Here is a 21,806-nt window from a genome sequence, read left to right as displayed (position 1 = left end):
AAGCCACAAACAGGAAGCAAACAGACAAATAAAAAACAACAACAATGCCTAGACAAAAACAGAAAAACCTTAATTGAAAAGAAAGCAAAAAATATTAAAAACTGGAATAACAAAAATGGGCCAACAGGGAGATCAAATGATAACTTATTACTTTTTAACCTAATCATGGCTTCCATTATCTCTTAATTCCATTTGTACACGAACTTTTTGAAGCTCCCTTCTACATTTCAGCTCACTCAATCCTCACACTAGCCTTACAACATCCCTGTGAGGCGAGTACAGCAGCAGCGATTATGAAATTGGAGCACAGAGAGGTTAAGGAACTGGCCTCAAGTAACACAGCAGTAAGCGCTGGGGTCAGAATTTAAAGTGAGGCCAGTCCGATATGAAAAGCCATTTGCTCTCCTTTCTGTTTCTTAAAGAAAAACAATATTCTTTTAAATCGTGAATATATCTTTCAAATAGTAAATACTTCGTATTTCCAACACAATGTGACATAAACGACATATATCCTGCCTCAGTCCACCTTTCCTGTCCCACAGAAGGCAGCTTGAATTAACTTCTGTTGCGTCATTCAGCATTTCCTTGTGTAAATAAAGCACATGTGGATATACATGGTAATCTCTCGCTTTCATATTTAAAATCTAGCATGCTATATATATCATTCTGCACCTGGTTTTTTTACGTATTGTCATATCCCAGAGATCCTTCTATATTAGTGTTCTTTATTACTTCTTAATAGGTACAGAGTAGTCCAGGATTTACACAAAATTATTTAGCTGGGCCCCAGAGCTGGGCACTTCTCCTACTTTAGCTATCCAAACACCGAAGCTTATGCTTTGAAAATGTCTCAGAAGTCCACCTAGGAAACTCATAAGAAATTTCATCCTTCCCAAAATAAAGCCCTTTCTCAAGGCCCTTGAAAGAGATATCTTTCACTGAACTGTGTCATTTGGTCAATATTTATTAAAAATCCCACCACCAGCAACAAAAATACTAATTGCATTCCAGCAGGGTCACAGTCCCCACGTGGGTTTCACAGGCTGAATATGCGATTCACACTTGTCAACTAGGAGGCCCAGGGATTTCCAAAAAGAAAGTAACATTCTGAAACCTGTGCCTGTACTTATTCAGCACAGTCTATCTGCTGTTTCAGGAGTCAAAGATTCAATCCTGACTCATATCTCACCCCTAGGGTGGATTTCCATGTAATGTGATGGTTACTTGGGGAAATGAACCTCCAATTCCAATGACAGCAAACTGAGACGCCCCCAAGGTTTTAAAGCTACATTAGAATTTCTGTTATCAGACACATCAACACCTTGCCAATTTTCATTTCATCTTGTTATTTAAAGAAAACCATTCCTTGGATAAGGTGCTGGGATTTTCTTTTAAAAAAAAATATACCTGGCATGAAATAAATCTGAGGATTCACAAGTAAAGGCCACACAATAACAGAAAGTAACACGACTACAGGTAAAATATCCAAGGGAAAGCGACCAGAGAGCTCTTCCAAGATGAATGGAAAGAAAGAATTCAAAATGCACAGCTTTTCAGAGCTAAAGCAAGTGACAACAACTGAATTGAAAAGGCTGTGCTTGGCATTGCCTCCCCAGAACACAAACATACATTTAGCTTAATAGACTTGAGTACTATCTCAGGGAAAAAGATCTGATAGAGTATGCATCTAGGGCAATGACAGCTGTGGAAAATGATTTCGCAAAGCAAACACTGCAGGCTGGCAGTGGCAGAGAGTCGGAGGCACACACAGCACAGCGACGTTAGGTCTCATTCTATGGACCATCTTCCTAGAAGGAAAACTGAGGCTGTGGAGAAAGCTCAGCCACTGACCCGATCCTGGGCAGCATGTCGGTTGTGACCGAAGCATGCAGAAACGTGCTTGTGGATACTTTCTGATTATAACCACAAGGCGGATTTATAAAAGAACATTTAGAAACCATAGGAAAATGCAAAGTGAACTCACCTATAAGCCCACCACCCAGGGAGGACCATTATTAAAATATTGTCATATTCACTTTCAGCTTTACACACACACACACACACACACACACACACACACTTTCTATAAAACTGGGCTGATCTCATAAGTAAAATGTTCCTCCTCTTCATATTACTTCACCATGTGGTCATGCAAGACTTACCACTGTCATTTCAATGGCAGCATTTTATTGTGTCCTATGAACTTAAGCATAATGATTTGATTTCTTACATATGCCCAACCTCTAGGTTGTTTCTAATATTTCAGTATGATAAATAGCACTGAGATAGCCTTTCTTTTCATAAATCTTTGAATTTCTATGTACTATTTAAAGGAAACTTAAAAAGTATTTCAGTATGTCAAGTTCAAATGTAAATCACTCAGTTGAAACAGTACCTATAAATTTACCAAGGAGTCTTGGGAGACAAAACACAAAGAATGCATAGCAAATAAACAAAACTATTTTCCTATCACCCAGATTCTATATTTATCCTTCTAGAACAGTCATATTTCAGGAAGTATATTACTTCCTCAAGGCAAATGGACTATTACTGGGTTGATCTAAATGCAATAACATGAAACTTGGCTGACCCAGATTTCTGCAATATCAGTATGCATGCAATTACAATATTCTGCACATTGAAAAACCACCCAGGGCACTCAAAAACACATATTTTATCATCCCTTCATTTCAAACGATGTACAATGATTATGGCCAATGGTGGTTCATATCAACTGAATTTGAGATAGACACACACGTGTCACAGTGTTACGTAAGGTGCCCTTCCATCTGCAGGTTTCACCTGTCATTCCCACAGGTACAAGTAACTGTAATGCTGCCTCATTCCTTTCAAGAAGTAGACGGTCTTGACACTCCAATCTTAACTTTCTTTTGGTCTATTTGAAAGTTTTGATTTCATTAGCAAAAGGCTAAACAGGCTTCTCACTATACTGATACATCTTTTTCTTCCAGTAGCCAGCGAAAAACCAAGCAAAATAAAATACAGTAAAACCCCCATTTATATCATTGGTCATATAAACCATGGACTCTTTCTAATTCCACGACGCACTCAGAGTTGACGGTCAAAGACAGCTAGGGCCAAACTGTACAACTGTGTAGCCAAGGTAACACTCTCACGTCAAAACCAAATTCCCCGCCATTGAGTCAATGCTGACTCATAGCGACCTGCTAGGACAGGGTAGAACTGCCCCTGTGGATTTCTGAGATGGTAACTCTTTATGGGAGTAGAAAGCCTTGTCTTTCTCTCTGACCAACTGGTGGTTTTGAACTGCTGACCTGCAGTTCCCAGCACAATGTGTAACCACTCCGCCACCAGGGCTCCTAAGACAACGCTCTGGTGCAATGGCGTCCTGAGCTGTGTGATCTCCGTGGGCGTGCGGTAGGCCACCTGTTTAGATGGATGTGGTCATGCTGAAGATCGCCCAATTCTGTTTGCTCAGCCACTGTGCGTGTTTGTTATGAAAATGAGAAGTCAGGGAAGAGAAGTGGCTTTTAGAACAACAGTTGACCCTTGCACGACATAGTAGGTTTGAACTGTGAGGTCCCCTTAGTGGGTGGGGGGATCCGCTCACAAGTGGGTCCGGGTCATTCAAGCCGGAGTTGCTCAAGGGTCGATTGTAAATTATATGCAGATTTTCCACTGGAGGATGGCACCTCAGACTCTTGTGTTGTTCATGGGTCCACTGTGTATGCATGTTGTCTTTTGGGGGGGTCATTTTTACATACAAAGAAATACCTCAGAGAAACACAATCAAATGCCCCCAAGTACTGCCCTGTCACGACAGGGAGGCAGCCCTTCCTCCCTCCCATTGGCCCTTCTGTTGCCCCCAAGGAAGCTGCGGGATACCTTGTGTGAGTAACTGCAGGTTTCTGACTTCTTCTCGCACCTTCAGCTGGAGCACCTGTTGTAAGATGTGCTGGCGGAGGTTCTCCTGGCCAATCCCCATCCGCTCGAGTTTTTTGTCAGTCAGTCTCAGCAGGGCTCGCCCTGTGCAGTTTCAAGAAATGAAAGAAAATGCCAGTGAGCAACGGTTGGTGAAGGAGCTCCTGCCTGGCTCTGGCTAATCCCACCAGTGCCGATGTCATTTCCCCCAGACACAGACCACAGGGCTCACCCTCATTCTTGTTGTCAGGAAGGCAGGTGCGGGATGAGGCCAGTTTATAAGAGAACTCCATTAAAAAAAAATCTAATATACAATCCCTGACTGGGTCACACACTGGGATCTACACTAGCAAATGTTTAACCTGGGTCACAGAATGCATGTCTCCATGGAAACAATGCTCTTCCTAGGGACCTGGGTTCTCAGGTGGCCCCCAGGAGACCAGGTTATTAACAGTCCCATGGATTTCAAATTTTTTTTATTCCAGTCCGGATTTCAATTTTAATCCATAGGATTCCAACTCCCCTTTGGCACCACTTACAACAGGCGAGAAGTTTCTACGTCTATCTGGCAGAAGTGATGCCTAACCCCAGTCGCTGGCTATAATAGGCTGAATCATGTTCCCCCCAATTATGTGACAAATTGGCTAGATTATGATCCTCAGTGGTTTAGCAGCTCTGCAATGATGTAAGCATTCTTCGTGATGTGATCAGCCAACCAAATGTAAGGGGATTCGGTAGAATACGACATCCTTCCTACTCAGGTCACAGCCTAATCAGATAAGGGGAGTCTCCCTAAATGGAGAGGTATCTGACTACCACCAAGAAATAAGAGCATTGAACAGAGCAAGTCCTTTGGACCTGAGGTCCCTGTGCTTAGAACCGCCTAGATCCAGGGGAAGATTGATGCCAAGACACATGGAGATTTCCAAGGGATTCTGGGCTCATAGATACTGGAAAGAGATAAGGGCTTTCTCTCGGAGTCAAATGAGAAGAAACCTTTCCATACAGCTGGCACTTAGAATTCTGATTTAGCCTCCTCAATTGTGAAATACAGTGAACCCTCGCCACTTCGCGCTTCGACTTCCGCGGCTTCACTCTATCGCTGTTTTTGCGTAACAGCGCATGCTCTGTCATTACTGCCACTGATTGGCTCATACTGTACACGCTTGATGCCATAAATAATATAATAAATAATAAATGATAATTGTAACGTCCAAAATGTTTTACTGTATTTTCCCTTTTTCGTTTAATAAATTGGGTAATACGAGTGTAATGGTGACTAAAGGGTGTTTTTTCATGTCCTCTATGCTATAACTATGAAAATATTTGATTTACAAATAAGGAATCCTACTTCTCGGAATTTCATTTATCATGGTAGGGTCTAGAATCGATTAACCGCGATAAACGAGGGTTCACTGTAATTAATTTGTTTGCTAAAGCAATCCACTTGTGGTATTTCTCTGATAGCAGCCCTAGAGAACTAAAAATGTGGTATTAGAACAGTGGAGCAATGCTCTAATAAACATCTAAAATGTAGAAGTAGTTTTGGAATTGGAAAATGTGCTTAATAGTAAAAGCCTCGGTTGCCTTGAAGAATCGATTGGTAGAATTATGATTGTGGAAGGCAATTCTGATAAGGGCGCAGAAGGAAATGTAGAGGGCTGGAATACCACAGATGGTACAGATGGTAAGAAGCAGTGGCAAAGAAACAATGGCAGCTGAACCAAAAGACTAGTGCCAGGCAGCATGGGAGATGGCCCACTGAGCAAAAGCTTCCTTGAGCCTCAGGCAGGAGGCTTCCTGGAAGAGTGGGCTGTCTCTGGGCACTTGTCCATAAAACTAGCTTTGCCAATCCATGGAGCATGAGAAGCAAGTGCCTTCAAGTCCATGATTACTGGAGGAGTGGGGGCACCTCTGGCCACTCTGCTGTAGAAATAGAGCTCTGTGACACCTGCCAATGCAGGGATGAAGCTGGGCCAACCCAAGAGGCCTGAGATTCTGAGAAACTAGAAAGCAGAAACTGAAAGGACAAGGAGCCTGGGAGGTTGCACTGCCTCCGTTTCAAAGGCAGAAACCCAAACCTCTGAGGTCTCAAAGTGCAGTGCTATGGCCTTCTGGGTTTCAAAGTATCAGACCTTCGCCCACACAGTTCTAGAGTAGATGCCACTCATGGGTGCTCAGGGATGGGGCCAGATCTACAACTCGAAGTAGGGGCTGCCATGCACACGTGGCAGAAAAACGGGACTGGCTGGAGTTGAGGGACTGGAGGTACCCCTCCGTTTGACTTAGAGAATGGGGCTGCCGAGTTACCATCGCCATGGGCCGAAAGGTGGAGCTGAAACCTAAGTCAAGAGGCTTCCACTCAAAATCTTGAGACACCAGAGTCTGCAGGGCAAGGTCATTTCCCAGATGGTTTAAGGGGACAAAGGCTACTCTCAATTATTGAGAGCTAATATAAATTGCTCTGTCAAGATCTTTTACTTGCTTGGGATAAGTTATTCTTTCTTTCTGCCTTTCCAATTTCTCCCATTTGTAATGGAAATATCCACCTTGTGCCACTCCCACAATTGTACTCTGGAAGCAGATACTTTGTATTCTAGGTTTCAGAAGTTCACAGATGAAGAGGAATATAGCCCCAGGATGGAATTTGGTCTTGGAGTTTATTTGAGATTTGGGGGATGATGTGACAGGACGGATGTGTTTTGCGCAGGCAAGGACATATGGTTGGGAGGACAGAGAGTGTAATGTCGTGGATTGAATGGCCTCCTCTGCAATTTCTGTATCAAATTGGTGGGGGCCAATTTGTCAATGGTTTGTAATTTGTCAGGTATGTAATTATGTCATCAGCCAGTTAATTATAAGGGGATTAGGGTGTGGTGCAACACCCTAGGGGGAGTGATCTAGGGGGAGTTTCCACAGAGTGTGGCCTGCATCTCCTTTTATCACGTAAGAGACAAAAGATAGAGCAATGAGCAGAGAAAGGGACTTCATGACCACTAAGAAAGAAAGGCCATGAGCAGACATGGTGTCTCTGTACTGAGAACTTTCTAGACCCCAGGGAAGATTGACGCCAAGACACACATGGAGATCTCCAAGGATCACTGGAACCACAGATATTATACGGAGACACGGACTTGTCCCCAGAATCAATGAGAGTCTTCCCCTAGAGCATTTGTCTTGATTTTGGACTTCTGGTCTTCTGAACTGAGAGATTAAAAAAAAAAGTCTGTTCCTTAAAGCAATCCACCTTTGGTATTTCCTTTGTAGTAGCACCAGGTAACTAGGACACTGGCCTAGAGCAGGGGTTCCCGTTGGACTAAGGGTCAGAGCAGTCAGGAACCAAAGGCATCCAAAGAACATAGGAACACGGGACTTAGCATGTGATTGCTGGTGGTGTGCAGACCCCCTGGATCTGGCCAGCCTCTCTCTCCTGGCTTCCTTTCACTTCCTCGCCCACCCCACCCAACCTCCCCCCGGACGCCTGGATGTTTTCCTTCATGCTATTGGTTTCTATCAAATTTCCAAACTTCCCTTGCTCTGAAATAAGCATACCATATTTCCAATCTAAGAGGGCTTACTGCAAAAAAAAAAAAAGGAAAGAAAGAAAATGATAGCTGTTAAACGCCTGTATTACAGCCCTGACCTCTTCTTGCTCCCAACCCCCAGTCACCAAACCTGCACACCTTTTCCTATTTTGATTTATGGAAACCAGCAGCCAGCAAGTAATAAGGCTGAGTCTTTCAGTATACAGTCACAGGGGGATAACAGCTGCCAGTGAGTTGACTCTGACTTGAGGTGATTTTATGGTTCAGAGAATGCGACACTGTCCAGTGCTGTGCCATGCTCACAATCTCCGGCGTGCTTGAGGGCATCACCGTAACTGCTGCACCACTCCATTTCACCGAACGTGTCCTTTGCTCTACTGCCTTCTTCCAGTCACTCAGCCCTCCTAATGATGCTAAGCGTGCAAGTTGGACCGTGTCCTGTTGTGATCCATATGGTTGTGATCCATTGGGTTGGTTCTGGAAGTAGATTACCAAGTCTTTCTTCCTAGCCAGTCTCAGTCTGGACGTTCTGCTGAAACCTGTTCATCCCGGTTGACCCTGCTGATATTTATCAGACCAGGGGTGTAGCTTCAGCATGTTGGGAATACTCAAGCCACCACAATATGTCACACGATGGTGAGCCTGAACCCAGCCACCGTCTTTTCAATTGTCTCATCAACATGCTGGGTAAGATAAAAGCCTACCGAAGTAGAATTGGTGTATTTGAACTGCGGTGTTGGCAAACAAAACAAAACATTGATGATACCATAGACTGCCAGAAGAATCAGAAAATCCATCTCGGAAGAAACAGAAACAGCATGTGTCTCGGAAGGAAGAAGGACCAGGCTTGGGCTAACTTACTATAGCTACAGCATCAGGAAAGAAACTCTCCGGAGAAGGACATCATGCTGGGAATAGCAAGGGAGTGGTTCGAATAACGGAAACCCTCCAGGAGATGGTTTGACACAATAGCTAAAACAATGGGCTCAAATACACCAGAGATCATGAGGATGGCCCAAGGCTGGGCAACTTTTTGTTGTGTTCTATGGGAAGCTCACCATGAATTGGAACAGCTCAAGGACAACTAACATCAAGAACTTCATCAGATAGGGCTTTTGTGAATTAAAAAAATACTTATATATGTTTATTCCCCACGGTGCTTTTTATATTCTAAAGTACTCCCTAATTTTCTTATTATGTTTATTTATTTTTTGACTCTTATGTCCCCCGCATATTGTAAACTCCATGGGGATTCACTGATATTTTCCAAGCATATAGACTCAATGGATATTTATTAAATTAATGGTGAATGTGTGAACCAAATAGAGCAAATTAGAGGTCGCAACTAGAATTGTTATGGCTGGTGAGAAGTATTTCTCTTTCTTTCTTAGATTATGTCCCAAAGGACGATCTAAGCCTAGAGTTGCTGTCAGTGGCTGTTTTTGCTACCACATGGAGAGAATTTGCTAGAGAATGACGCCCACGGTGGTGAAAAGTGGAGCTGAGAAAAAGAAAAAGAGATGGGGAAAGAAGGAGAGAGAGAGAAAGATCCGACAAGAGTGTTTGATTTCTGGAATACATCCTTGCCTAAAGCTGGATCCCCTTGGATCTCTCAGCTGTCGAAGTCCTTAACTTTCCAGGGAGGGGAAGGGCTCATAACTAGCTGAGTTAATTTCCTCCACTCATACTCAAGAGAAACCTGGCTTACGGACCCAAGCTTACTTGCAATTCCCAGCTGCGTATTCCTGCTTGTTTCAAGATAACTCATCATCATGTGCTGAACGAGCCATGGATGCCAATTTACAGTGATTTACTTTCAGAAGTTCATTGTTGGCAAACTTTAGTATTTTGCTATTTCTTAGACACTATTTGGAATCCACCTTCTATTTCTGTAATATTTGATGCACATGGGGAATCTTCTTATCTAAGTAAAGCATTTGTCACTAATTCCAGTGCTCTTGTTGTCAGGAGGGTAGCATACTGTGGGAAGAAGGCTGTAAGGGACATGTGGGATTAATGGATCCCAGTGGCCTGGACAGCTTGTTTTGTTTGCTAAAATGGGCAATCCCACCCCATTTTCCCCTGTGGTGGTACATAGGAAGTCCATTGCTCTCTTTTCTATTTTTCAGGTCAGTAAAACCTGAACATCCAGATGATTTATGAAAATTCCCAATTTACATCTACCCAAGTTTTCTCAACTGAGGAGAACGAAGAAAACCATGTGCACAGGTTGTATTGACTCACAAGTGGCCACTTTCAACACCTGACATTTCGCCCTCCCTCCCCGAGGCCCCTCCAACTTTCACTGGAAAGGGATTTCCGGCAGCCTGGCCTTCAGGGGTTCCACTGACTTCAGGAATGGATGACTCTAAGTTCTGCCATTCCATTCTTGACTGGCTATTTCAAATTAACGGCCAACCTGGAGGTGTGAATGTAAGGACTTGTTTGAATTGGCAGTCTTTTTTTATTTTTATTTTTTATAACCCAGAGATGCGTTGCAAATCTGTCTTTTTAAGTAACCCCCCAGCTCAATGCCCGATTTCCTAAAGGTGATTGCAAATCACCCAAGAGCAGAGCCAGCAAGCACTCCAAGGGCAGCCAAGCCATTGCCTCATTTCCTGGCAAGAATGCAGGCAAAACCTTCCAAGACCAGCATGTCCCCTCTCGCTTGTACCTGAGAGCAGAGCACACTGCCAGACGTGGTCACTCCCTAGGTTACACTGAGCATGAGCAATAGTGAGTCGAAGGTTCCTTCTCTGTGTGGAGGAAGAGAAGGGTTAATGGAAACTTGCACATTGCTTACTGTAATTTACTGTACTGGTGGGAAGTGTAATATTGATTTCTTTTCTTTTTACCAGTCTTGGGCAAAAGACCGTTTTAGACACTGTAGTTTTTTTCAGTTGAATATATTCAGCTGCTGATGATGTTGAGAGAAGGAAATCGGAATAACATTAATTCCCACCTGCACTATAAATTCAGAACGAGATTATATTATAATTCTTTTCAAACAGAAAATGCGGCTCTGCTTTCTTTTTCTGGCCTCCAAGAAGGCCTACATGGCTCCCAGATAGTAAATTAAAGGTTAACTACTTGTACACTGCTGGTAGTATACAGAGTTACCAAACCCCCTCCAAAAATTAATTACAAAACAAACAAACCCTAAAACGCGTTGCTTGGGGATTTTGTTTGGGTGCTGGGGAAGATTCTGTAATTACTTCTCTTGTACCTCAGAGCCAATTTCTCAAGCAAAGAAGTCTAGTACTAACATAACAGAGACTACTGCCAATGATTTATGATATCATAAACCACCTGCAAGGTCTTTTCTGTCGTTGATAGGTACAGCAAGCTCTTGGTGCATTTCCTTTTATTTGCCAGCATCTGTATGCATTGTCTTGGGATTCTCTGTTAATCGAGTGTTACCAGGTGTGCAACCCACCACGCATGAGGCAGCTCCTCACATTCATTACTAAGAAGCCACTGTGAGGCCTGTTGACAAACCTTCCTCCTCCTGGATGCTCTTGGCCATGACCACCAAACCTGTCGAGTGTTCCCAGGCAATGAGAGCAGCACTGGGGAGATGCTGGCTTCTACTTGGGAATTCATTGTAGCCAGTGACCTTTTGCCAAGGTAGAGAAAGCTTATCAAACGTTCCCAAGTGGCTTTTACTTTCCCTTCCTGGCTCCTAAGGATTTGTTTTGTTTGTTTTTATTCTTTTTCTTGTGTGAACTGTTACATGTTTAACTTTATTAATACCAAGGGATCTATTGGACCAGAAAATCAGATATCATGAGTGGACATGGCCCCAGCTTTAGATGAGCTGAGCAGAGGAGAAGTAAACAGTGCTGCTGCCTCCCTGGCCCTTAAACCTATCACTGATGCAAGACCAGCAAGCATCGCCTGGCTAAAAAACAATGCCCTGACCAACTCTGGGGCAATGACCATGGGCCATGATGAATATTAGGAGCCAAAAATTCCAATCTTAGTGTCGAGTCCATTCGGCCTCATGCCTAGAGGGCAGGGTAGAATTGCCCTCGCGGATTTCTGTGGTTTCATTGTTAGGTGTCCTTGAGCTGGCTCCGACGTACAACAGAATGAGACATGCCCTGTCCTGCGCCACCCTCACTACTGTCCTCATGCTCACGGTGGCAGCCACTGTGCCAATCTGCCTCCTTGAGGGCCTTCCTCTTTTTAGCTGTCCCTCTACTTTACCAAGCATGGTGTCTTTTTTCAGGGACTGGTCTCTTCTGATAACATGTGCAAAGATTGTCAAGAATTTCATCTTGCTTGGATCTGAAATCAATGCTCATGGAAGCAGTGGTCAAGAGACCCAGTGATGTATTGGGTCAATCTGTTGCACAAGACCTCTTTAAAGTGTTGAAAAGCAAGGATTTTACTCTGAGGACTAAGGTACACTTGACCCAAGCCATATTTTTTAGTCACCGCATATGAGTGTGATAGTTGGACATTGACTTAGGAAATCCGAGGGAGTATTGATGAGTTAGTTACTCATCATATTAGTAACGGGGAGTACTAAATAGCCCTAATAAACAGGCCAAATGGCTGTAGGTTAAAGGATGCTCCCTTGAATCAAATGCTTGGGTGTGAATTCCATCCACCACTATAAAGCAGCTACCTTAATCCATTTACGTAACCTGATCTAAATCTCCATCTTCTCCTCTTAACAAGAGGAACATGGGGATTATGGATTGAATTGCATCTTCACACACACAAAAAGTAGGTAGGTTGAGGTCTTAGCCTCTGTATCTTTGAATGGGACCCTCTCTGGATACACGGTCTTTGAAGATATTATCAATTAATATGAGTTCATATGGGTGTAGGTTGGGTCCCCATCCTATTGACTGGAGTTCTCATAAAAGATAAGAAAATGTACAGAGATGGCGGGACAGAAAAAGGTCATGTGTTGCTGCAGCCGTAAGCCAAGGGCTGCGGGGAGCTACCAGAAGCTCGGACAGCCACATGGAAAGGATTCTCTTTCAAAGTCACAGAAGGAATCAATGAGGTTGGCACCTTAATCTTGGACTCTCAGTTTCCAGAACTGTGAGACAAGACATTTCTGTTCTTAGAAAACACCCATTTTGTAGTAATTTTGTTATGGCACCTTTCAAAATTTAATACAGTCTCACACAGTCTGTCAAGGAAAGATCTATGAAGATGAAGCGAGACGATACACAGAAGGCACTTCGTGTAGTGCCTGGCACATATTCAGCTCTCAGTAGAAGTTAGCAAGGGGGGATGGGAACAATCAGTCCTCAGCTTCAGGGCCAGCCAGAGACGAGTCTATGGCTAGCTTTGTCACCCTTCTCTCCACACTCGAAATGGATAGCACACGAGTGCTGACTTATAATCATAAACAGCCACACCAAAGCTTACAGAACACAGTCCTCCGGTCACCGTGACTGCTCTCTCAACCCTCTGCTCAATGGTCCAGAGCACTTAGCTAGTCTTATTTTTCTTCCTATAATTCCAACCTGACAGGACATGTATCTCAGCTATTAAAGGAATCCTCAAGCTGAGTTCTCTAGAGGACTCCAAGTTGAAATGAGACGTTTTAAGAGTTACTTGTAAAGAAAGCAGAGCAATGGCTACTTGAGTTTTCGCCAACAAAAACAGGTCTTTCCCCAGCAATGCACAAGAGGTTGTATTCTGGAACCAAAACACTATGTGCAAGGGTTCTCCAACTGCTTTGTTCCTTGTGGGTGTAAACAAACACATACTACCATGGATAGTCGCCTCTACAGCCAATCATAAATAATAACTTCCTCCTTTACTCTGCAGGAAACGAATCTCAAAATTAATAGGAAACTAATAGAACAAATTAAAACAACTATAGAAATAGCAGCACTCGTTATTATTTATTGATTCATTTGCATAGACCATCACTGTGCTTCAATTATTACGTGTGCTATTTAATTCTGACACTGACAAGTAAGAAACCTGAAGACAAAATGCGGCTCTTCATTATAATCCGGTTAGATTTGGCTATAAAATATATCGGCTCCATATTAGTTCATTCACACCCTAATAATAGTGTAATGACATACATCCAATCTTCAGTATTCTGCAATAACCTAAAACTGGAATGGAAGCCTTGAGCTTGAGCCTTGGTGCCTGTACACGCCAGCCCCGGGAGTTTCAGTCATTTACTCGGTTCCACTGAGCCAGTGTTTTCATCTGTGAAATGGAAACATCGCTTAATACCTCAGAGGCCAGGTCAGAAGCATCGTCACACAAACTCAGAGATTTTGTTATTTCCTCTGAGTGTAATGGGCAGCCAGGAGAACGTTTGACAGAGCAGGAACATGATGCCTTGGCATTTGAAAGCTCTCACCTGTGCTACCTTTAAATAATAGTCTCCCGTGAGGGTGAGGCCCTATTCAGAAATAGAGAAATGAGAAGACTGGAGCTTTCAGCTGAGCACAGAGCTGATAGTGGCCCGCCAGGAGCAGTAGTGATGGTAATGGGGACTTATGCAGAGGAGACAGTTTACATATAGGATCAAAAGGACTTGACAGATCAGACTGGGGGGTGGGTGGATTATCTGGCCTGAGGGCAATATACTCACTGCCATTGAGTCAATGTGACTCACAGCGACCCCTGTCGGTCACTGTTAATGGGAGTAGAAAACCCAGTCATTCTCCCTTGGAGCAGCTGCTGGTTTCTAACTGCCAACACTGCCGATCGCAGCCCAACACATACCCACTACACCACCAGGGCCCGGGGGCTATAGAAGGCCTGTGAAATCATTAATACCAGATTATCTCACATAGCTCACCAAAGAGAAGCAGTGCCAGCCATCACATTAGGGGTGAGTTAATTAAATGGTTGACCACTATGCCCCTTTAATGATGCTTCAAATATCCAAATGACCATTGGCAGAAAAAAGGTTCCCCACCCTGGATTTGATAATAAGTAAATCCATAGTTGTTGAGTTAACTCTGAGTGATAACAAGCCTATAAGGCAGAGTAGAACTCTGTCTCAATGTACTTTGGAAACAATTCTTTTAAAAAAAAAAAAAAGCTTTATTGGCATATATTTCACATATTATACAATATAATTGTTCAATCATATTTAAAAGAGATGTGCAATCATTACCACAATCAATTTCAGAACACTTTCTTCTCATACTCATTGTTGTTAGCTCCCCATTAACACCCCTCCCCATTCTCCCCTGCCATACCTCTAGATAATTCTTAATCCAGTTACTGGCTCTTTAGATTGATCTGCCCTGGATTTCATATACATAAAATCATATAAAACCAAAACCGGAAAAAAGCAAGCAAGCAAGCAAACAGCAATGACTCGCCAAGACAGAAAAACCCCAACGGAAAAGAAAGCAGAAAATATTGAAAACTGGAACAAGTTTAAAATGGGGAGATCAAAGGAGGAGGCATGGCATTTTAATTTAACGACACCTGTCATAACCAACTTTACAGTACTCTCTGTCTGACAGCAAGTCTAGTCACATCCCCGGGCGGTGATGAGAGGGAAGTCCCAGAAGGCTTAGTTCGTGTGTGAACTCTGAAAATGGATTTTGGGCTTCCACTGTCAACCAGAGCCTTCTACAAACCAGGTGTTTACAATTTAAGCTCTGATACCATTCCCTTCTGCGGAAATGAATTTCAGCATTTAAAATCCTTGGACAAACAGGCTGGTGTGCTTCTCACATGTGAACTTAGTGGATGCCTCACTTAGATGGCTGCTTGTTTGAAGACAAGTCTTTAAGATTCCAGATGCTATGACCTCGGATAGCTGGGCACCATCTGGTTTCTACACTTTGGTATCCCACCCATATTTTCAGTGTATTCTCCCCTTGGGTTCTATGTAAGTATTGGAATGCATTTTTTTTCCAGATGGGAGATTGCTCCACCCACCAACATAGGTGTAATCAACTTCTCTGAGACATATAGTCCCCGCCCCCCATCTTGACTTGAATGTCCATTAAAGTTCACTTATTAATCTCCTGGGAGTGTCTGTTGATTTGGGGTGACCTTAACACAGTGTTGTAGGGAAACAACAGAATGATCTTCTATCCCCATAGTTGGAGAAACTGGCCCCCCCGCTGAAGCGAGGTCTGCTCTGCCGGAGTGAATTTTAAGCTGTAAGTAGAAAAAGGGTGATATGTGGTTCATGGGCACTGGGCAGGCTCTCTATCTCGTTGCTTGGGAAACTGGGTTAAAAGATTCCATGACCTAAGAGCTGAAATCTGCCTTCATCTTGGGACTTATCCTTGTAGCACTGGACTCATGGAAATTTGTCCTTTTGTGACTAACTTCACTTAGCATAATGGTTTCCAGGGTTCATCCATGCCATAAAGTGTTCCATGGTTTCCTCACTGCTTTTTGGGAATTCAGAGTATTACACGGTGTGTATGTACCAGTCTATTTTATCCATTCTTCCAGTAATGTGCTTTTGGACTCTTTCCAGCTTTTTTTCTATTGGGAGCAGTGCTGCAATGAACATGGGGGATCACAGGACAGTTCCTGTTCTGTATCTAATGTCCTTGAGGTGTAGGCCTAGTAAAAGTATTGCTGGATTGTCTGGCATTTCTATTGTTGTTTTAGGTAGTGTCACATCATGTTCCACAGTGGTTGCATATATTTAAAAGCTGAAATAGTTAAGATTTACTGTGCCAACCTGGCTGACAAACACATGTGGGGTTAAATGAAGGGCAGAGGGATAAATGACTCGGTGAGCCTCGCCTTTCTAGTTCTTGGGTCTCTTGCTTTCTGATGGTTGGACCAGGGTGCAGCTGCCTTAGCCAGTTCCCTGCTTCAGCTTGCAAGGCTTACTTACTGCAAGACATCCCTGAGGAGAAGCCACATGGACCTACCCCAATGCAGCCCTGGGTGCTGGAGCAGCCGCTTGGAGACCCCTGCCAGCGCTGAGATGCTTACACGCTCATTGATTTACCTTCCTCCTGCAGTCGGCCTCATTGTGTATGTTTTGTGAGATTGAGGAGGACTTTGTAGATTGGTGTTGGGCATATGGGCTAATGCTGGACTTATGGGCTTAGACAGTACTGGGTCGGGATGCTTTCTTAATGTACACTTAGCCTTTATATAAAACTCTCTCTTGTACATATGAGTTTATGTGGATTTTTTCTTTAATGTACCCAGACTAACTCACAAGCCCATCATCAGAGTGTATATAAAGTGTTCCAATTTCTTCCCATTGCTTCCATTTACTCTTTGTTGTTGCTGTTGTTTTTAATTGGGATATTGTTCTGTGTGTAAGGTGATATTTCATCATTGTTTTGATTTGCATCTCTGGATGGCTAGTGATCGGGAGAATCACAGTTTATATTCAGCATGACATGCCTGGTATGACTTCCTCCTTTGGCTCTGAAGCACACAAATCTCAAAATTAAAAGGAAACTAATAGAAATAAGAAAAATTAAATCATAGAACTAGTAGCAATCATCATTTATTGGTGAATTTGCATGGACCATTACTGCACTGTGAAAGTTACATGAATTATTTAATTCTCACAGTGACAGGTGAATAAATAAGAGTATTGCTGTGTGCTTACAACATAGCAGACAGTATTCTCATTCCTTTTCCATATGTTCACCTCAGTCACAGAACAATTCTATAAATACGGCTCACATCTGGGCTATTTCAGAGAGCTCCAATTCGATCTAGTGCCCCACCTTCTTCTCTTGCTCATCCATCTTTCAGAGATAGTACAGGGATCACCTTCGCCCACAAACCTTCAAGCACTCACTACCGTCTCTGAAGTGAACGTCTACCTCTTCTGCATGACCTTGGAGGTGCATAAAAAAGAGAAGGGGGAAAAAGAAAAGGGAAGACCGCACAGAATTGGCAAGAGAGTTCCCGAGGCTATAATCCTTATGGAAGGAGACTGCTACATCTTTCTCTGTGGAGCAGCTGGGAGCTTCAAACCACTGACCTTTTGCTTAGCAGCTGAGCTCTTAGCCACTGTGAGCAGGGCTCCTTAAAGAACAGATTCGTTTATTTGAGAGAAGTTGTGAGAGATGGGCTCCCTGTTTCTGCCTGAGTAATAAAATAAAAGAAAGGTCAACAGGGACATTGATGGAAACTCGAGGCTGAGGGAAAAGAAGAAAGCTTCTGGTTTGGCTGCATTGTGCATCTCAATGACCTGTGTGTCCTTGCTAGGAATGGAAAGTGGCCACACAGGTGAAGGGGCTGGAGCTTCAAGGAGAAGCTGGGGTTGGAGCTTTACTTAGGGGTCATCACCATAGAGTATCCAGGACAGATGAGCCCCTCAGGACCAGTGCTGAGAGTGGTGATACTGGGAGGGTGGAGGGAAGGTGAGGCAGAGAGGGAGAACAGATTACAAGGATCTACATATAACCTCCTCCCTGGGGGATGGACAACAGAAAAGTGGGTGAAGGGAGACATCGGACAAGGCAAGACATGATAAAATAATAATAATTTATAAATTATCAAGGGTTCATGAGGGAGGTGGAAAATGAGGACTGATACCAAGGGCTCAAGTAGAAAGCAAATGTTTTGAGAATGATGATGGCAACAAATGTACAAATGTGCTTCACACAATGGATGGATGTATGGATTGTGACAAGAGTTGTACGAGCCCCCAATAAAATGATTAAAAAAGAAAAGGAAGAACCAATGGATTAGGGAATTCAGTGAGTGAGACCAGAGGAACGGTTCTGGAACGAGCTACCCCTGCCAGGACCTCTGGCCCTGAGAGGTTAGGTGGGTAGGATAAGCCAACAAGGACACTGCTAATGAGTGACAGGAGATGTGGGAAGAAATCTGGAGAGAGTAGTGTCAGAATGTGGTTCAAGAAGGAGCAAGGAGAAAGGAGCCCCCGCCCCCCAGTTGAATGCTGAGAAAGTCTGGTCACTGCAGGGGCCAAACCAAACCAAACTCACTGCCATTGAGTCGACGCTGACTCATAGCAAATGGCCCCGTTGAGTTTCTGAGCCTGTGATTGTTTACAGGAGTAGAAAGTCCCATCTTTCTCCCAAGGAGCTGCTGGTGACTTTGGACTGCTGACCTTGAGGATCGTAGGCCAATGTATAACTACTATGCCAAGGGCAGTGCATTATTTAATGTCGCTCTTCTGGTCAAATTCTTCAACTCTCACCAAATGACTTTTTTCTGCGTGGGTCTAGTAAGCAGGTGGAGGAAGATACTGATAGGGTTCGCCTGTGAGCATTTGTGAACAGGAGTCCTTCATTGGTTTGATCCAACAAACAAAGGTAAAGGATCTACAGGGAAACATACCCATAAAGTTTTGATGATATCACTATTATAAAAAAAAGATCACCAACAGTTTATGGGGCAATTATGAGCTAGCATAACTGTGAGCAACGTATTACATGCTTTTAATTTATTCTTTGAGATAAGGCCCTATGGATAAGTTAAATTATTATCCCCTTATTGAAAACCAGAAAAATAGGACTTGCAAATTTAAATAACATGACTATGAATTTTGAGTTACTTTTCTAACTCTAAAGTTCACTTTCTCCACCTATTCCACTGTCTGGTCTTTCTCCACACACAAACCAACTTTGAAAGAGTCTTTTCATTTCTAGTCTGGTACAAAGTTCCATTAAAAAAAACCACAAACCCACTGCCATTGCGTCAGTTCTGTTTCATAGGGACTCTGTCCCGGGTTTCTGAGGCTGTAAAGCCTTATAGGAGTAGATAACCGTATATTTCTCCCATGAAGCAGTGGTGAGCTTGCGTCAGGAACCTTGCTGTTATCAGTTTAACTCTTAGCTGGCAGCGCCACCCCCTGGTCCCCAAACTCACTGCCATGGAGTCAAGGCCAACTCATAGCGACCCTATGGGACAGGGTAGAACTGCCTCTGTGCGTATCTGAGACTGCAAATCTTTACAGGAGCAGACAGCTTCAAATGTCTCCTGCGGAGCAGCTGGTGGTTTCAAACGGTTCACATGGAAGAGAGTAGCCCAACATATAACCTGCTCCGCCACCAGGGTTCATGGTAGGCCATCAAAAATTGGTTGATGGAGGGATATGAGGGAGAAAAAAAGAGGGGTGGGGGCGGGGGGGTGGAGGAGCCGAGGCAACATTGCTGTCCTTGATCCTGCTGAATTGATTTGGATCCGTGGCCACCCATGCATGCAGCCTACAGTTCCACGGTGTGGAAAAAGCTTTCAAAGTTGTGTCCTTCTGTACGCGGACTGTCCAGCCCAGCTTCCATGTCACCAAAGGGTACACTTGAATTTCCATCCTTTCCGCTGATAGTCAAGTGCTTAACTGCTTGTGCCATCATGACTGAGGTCAAATAAAATGACAACTAAACAGCTCTAATTGGCTCTAATTGTCGTTGCTGGACTTCCTGCCGTGCCACATAGATTCCTGTTAAGGAATAAAGGACTCATTGCCTAAATTGCTGCCTGTGTGGCCTGTTGATATCTCTCAGCTGTCAGCCCTTCTAGAAATTGCCTCAGGCTGAAAAGAGTCATCTTGGCCAGGGTCACATCCTTTCCAGGGGATCACTGGCTACCAATGAGCTGTTATTGTCTATCATAGTCTGCAGTCAAACCACCTCTCAGCGACTCCTAGTGTGTAGGGCAAAGTGGCTCCATGGGGATTTCATGGCTCGGGCAGATAGTCAGGCCTGTCTCTGAGGTGCCACAGGGTAGGTCTGAACCAACAACCTTCTGACTAGTAACCAAGCACTGAATCACTTGAGTTACTCAGGTTTATAGGTTCAGCCTTTACTGCCCCCCCAGGGGGTTGAAAAGAAGTTATGAGTGAATTACATGCAGCTTCTCTCTCTGCTCAACCCTACTTCTTCCATTCCTCCTATAGACCTTGAACACAAAAATAGCTCTTCTATAAATTCCCAATATACAGGTCTTCTCGCAGTCAACTGCCTGGGGTACCAAACTCTGACAAGGCTTCACTGGGCAGAGATGACCAACTGACTCCCTGGCAAACACATACTATGTTGCCCGAGGCGATTTTGAAACCGAGCAGACGGCTTCCCTGTACCATTCAGCACACTGCTAGGTCACCCGCCTCTGTACTGCGTGTGTGCAGGGCATGGGGGTAGCTTTTAATAGTGGCCTCTGCAACACATAATTAGTAAGATGAATCGGCTGCTAAAAATTCTACTCGTACATCATCTATTGATTTTATAAGTGTGTCTCATTTTATATAAACACTATGAGCACTGTGCAATCATCATACACCATGTACCTGAGCACTATGCAAATCATAAATGCATATGTATATGCAAGCACATATATATTTTCACATACATCTTATTGAGGGCTTGTTAGATGCCAGACACTGGTAACTGCTTGACATGAATTATCTCATCGGGTCTCACAATTATTTCATGAGGTAAACACTACACATTCCGTCATTTTTTTTTTCAGATGAAAAAACTACAGATCAGGATGGGGAACGGATTCAGGGTCCTGATAAGAACTTCTCAAGTAGAAGAGTTGATGTCTTGGGTCTACCCATCTTCAAATCCTGTGCTTATCAGTCCTGTACTCTACTGACAGTATGTGCGCCCAATGTCTCCCAATAAGAAAACAACCCATACATTTTCACAAAGGTGTGATGCAAAGTTAGACTTGCTGAGATGGATTTTGTAAATTTAGTATGTTTTTGTATAGTGAGTTTCCTTAAACCAGGAGCTCCCAGAATACATAGTGCCAGACAACAACACCACATGGAAATGAATCCCTGTCCTTTGCCCTGAGCCTTTTGCAGAAGCTTTATCTTCTTAACAATCTAAGAAGTGAGCTTGCTCTTAAAATTTAAATGCTTTCCTTTGTATGCAGAGTAATGGAGCATAACAGAATACATGCATTCAGTTACAAAAGATCTGTACATCAACACACATCCCACATCTTATGACCGTGAGAACATATACCCACATAACTTAGTGCAAAGGCTTTGTCAGGGGAAAAGCTGATTCCAATGAATATGGAGAAGCTAATAAAAACAGAACCAAGATAAAAAATATCCTAGGACCGACAGATGCATCGCAACTACATAGCACCACCAAGTTGAATTCATCGACAGTTGTGTGGTAAATGATGTTTACTACATAAAAGATGTCAAATGTTACACTTTCATGATTCAATGAAGAACAGCCCCCATGCAAAGGACATTTATAGAGGTCTAAATAAAGGTATGTACATATGTAAATATATTTATGTAAGAGGATGGGGAAACAGATTTATGTGCATATATTTATAGGTTTAGTATTAAGGTCGCAGATGGACATTGGGACTTCACTCAAGTACTCCCTCAATGCAAGAACACTTTGTTCTATTAAACTGGCATTCCATGATGTTCATCTTCCCTACACGATTACTGAAGACAAAGAGGGTGCA

At 43.4% G+C, this 21,806-nt stretch overlaps 1 protein-coding gene across 2 annotated transcripts in view; it reads right to left on the bottom strand.

Moving 5' to 3' along the window:
• SAMD12 (sterile alpha motif domain containing 12) overlaps positions 1–21,806 on the bottom strand; it is a 487,288-nt gene that overhangs the window by 234,021 nt on the left and 231,461 nt on the right. For both annotated transcript variants that reach the window (XM_004697671.3, XM_045287628.1), the window contains exon 4: positions 3,868–4,008. In XM_004697671.3, coding sequence (XP_004697728.2) covers positions 3,868–4,008 — 141 coding nt within the window. The remainder of the gene's footprint in view (positions 1–3,867; positions 4,009–21,806) is intronic.

Source organism: Echinops telfairi, unplaced genomic scaffold (genome assembly GCF_000313985.2).
Source record: "Echinops telfairi isolate 266 unplaced genomic scaffold, ASM31398v2 ScPeMD7_1;HRSCAF=3_0, whole genome shotgun sequence".
Classification (NCBI taxonomy): Eukaryota; Metazoa; Chordata; class Mammalia; order Afrosoricida; family Tenrecidae; genus Echinops; species Echinops telfairi.
The sequence above is the reverse complement of the archived record's forward strand: the minus strand, read 5'-3'. Positions and strand labels throughout refer to the sequence as shown.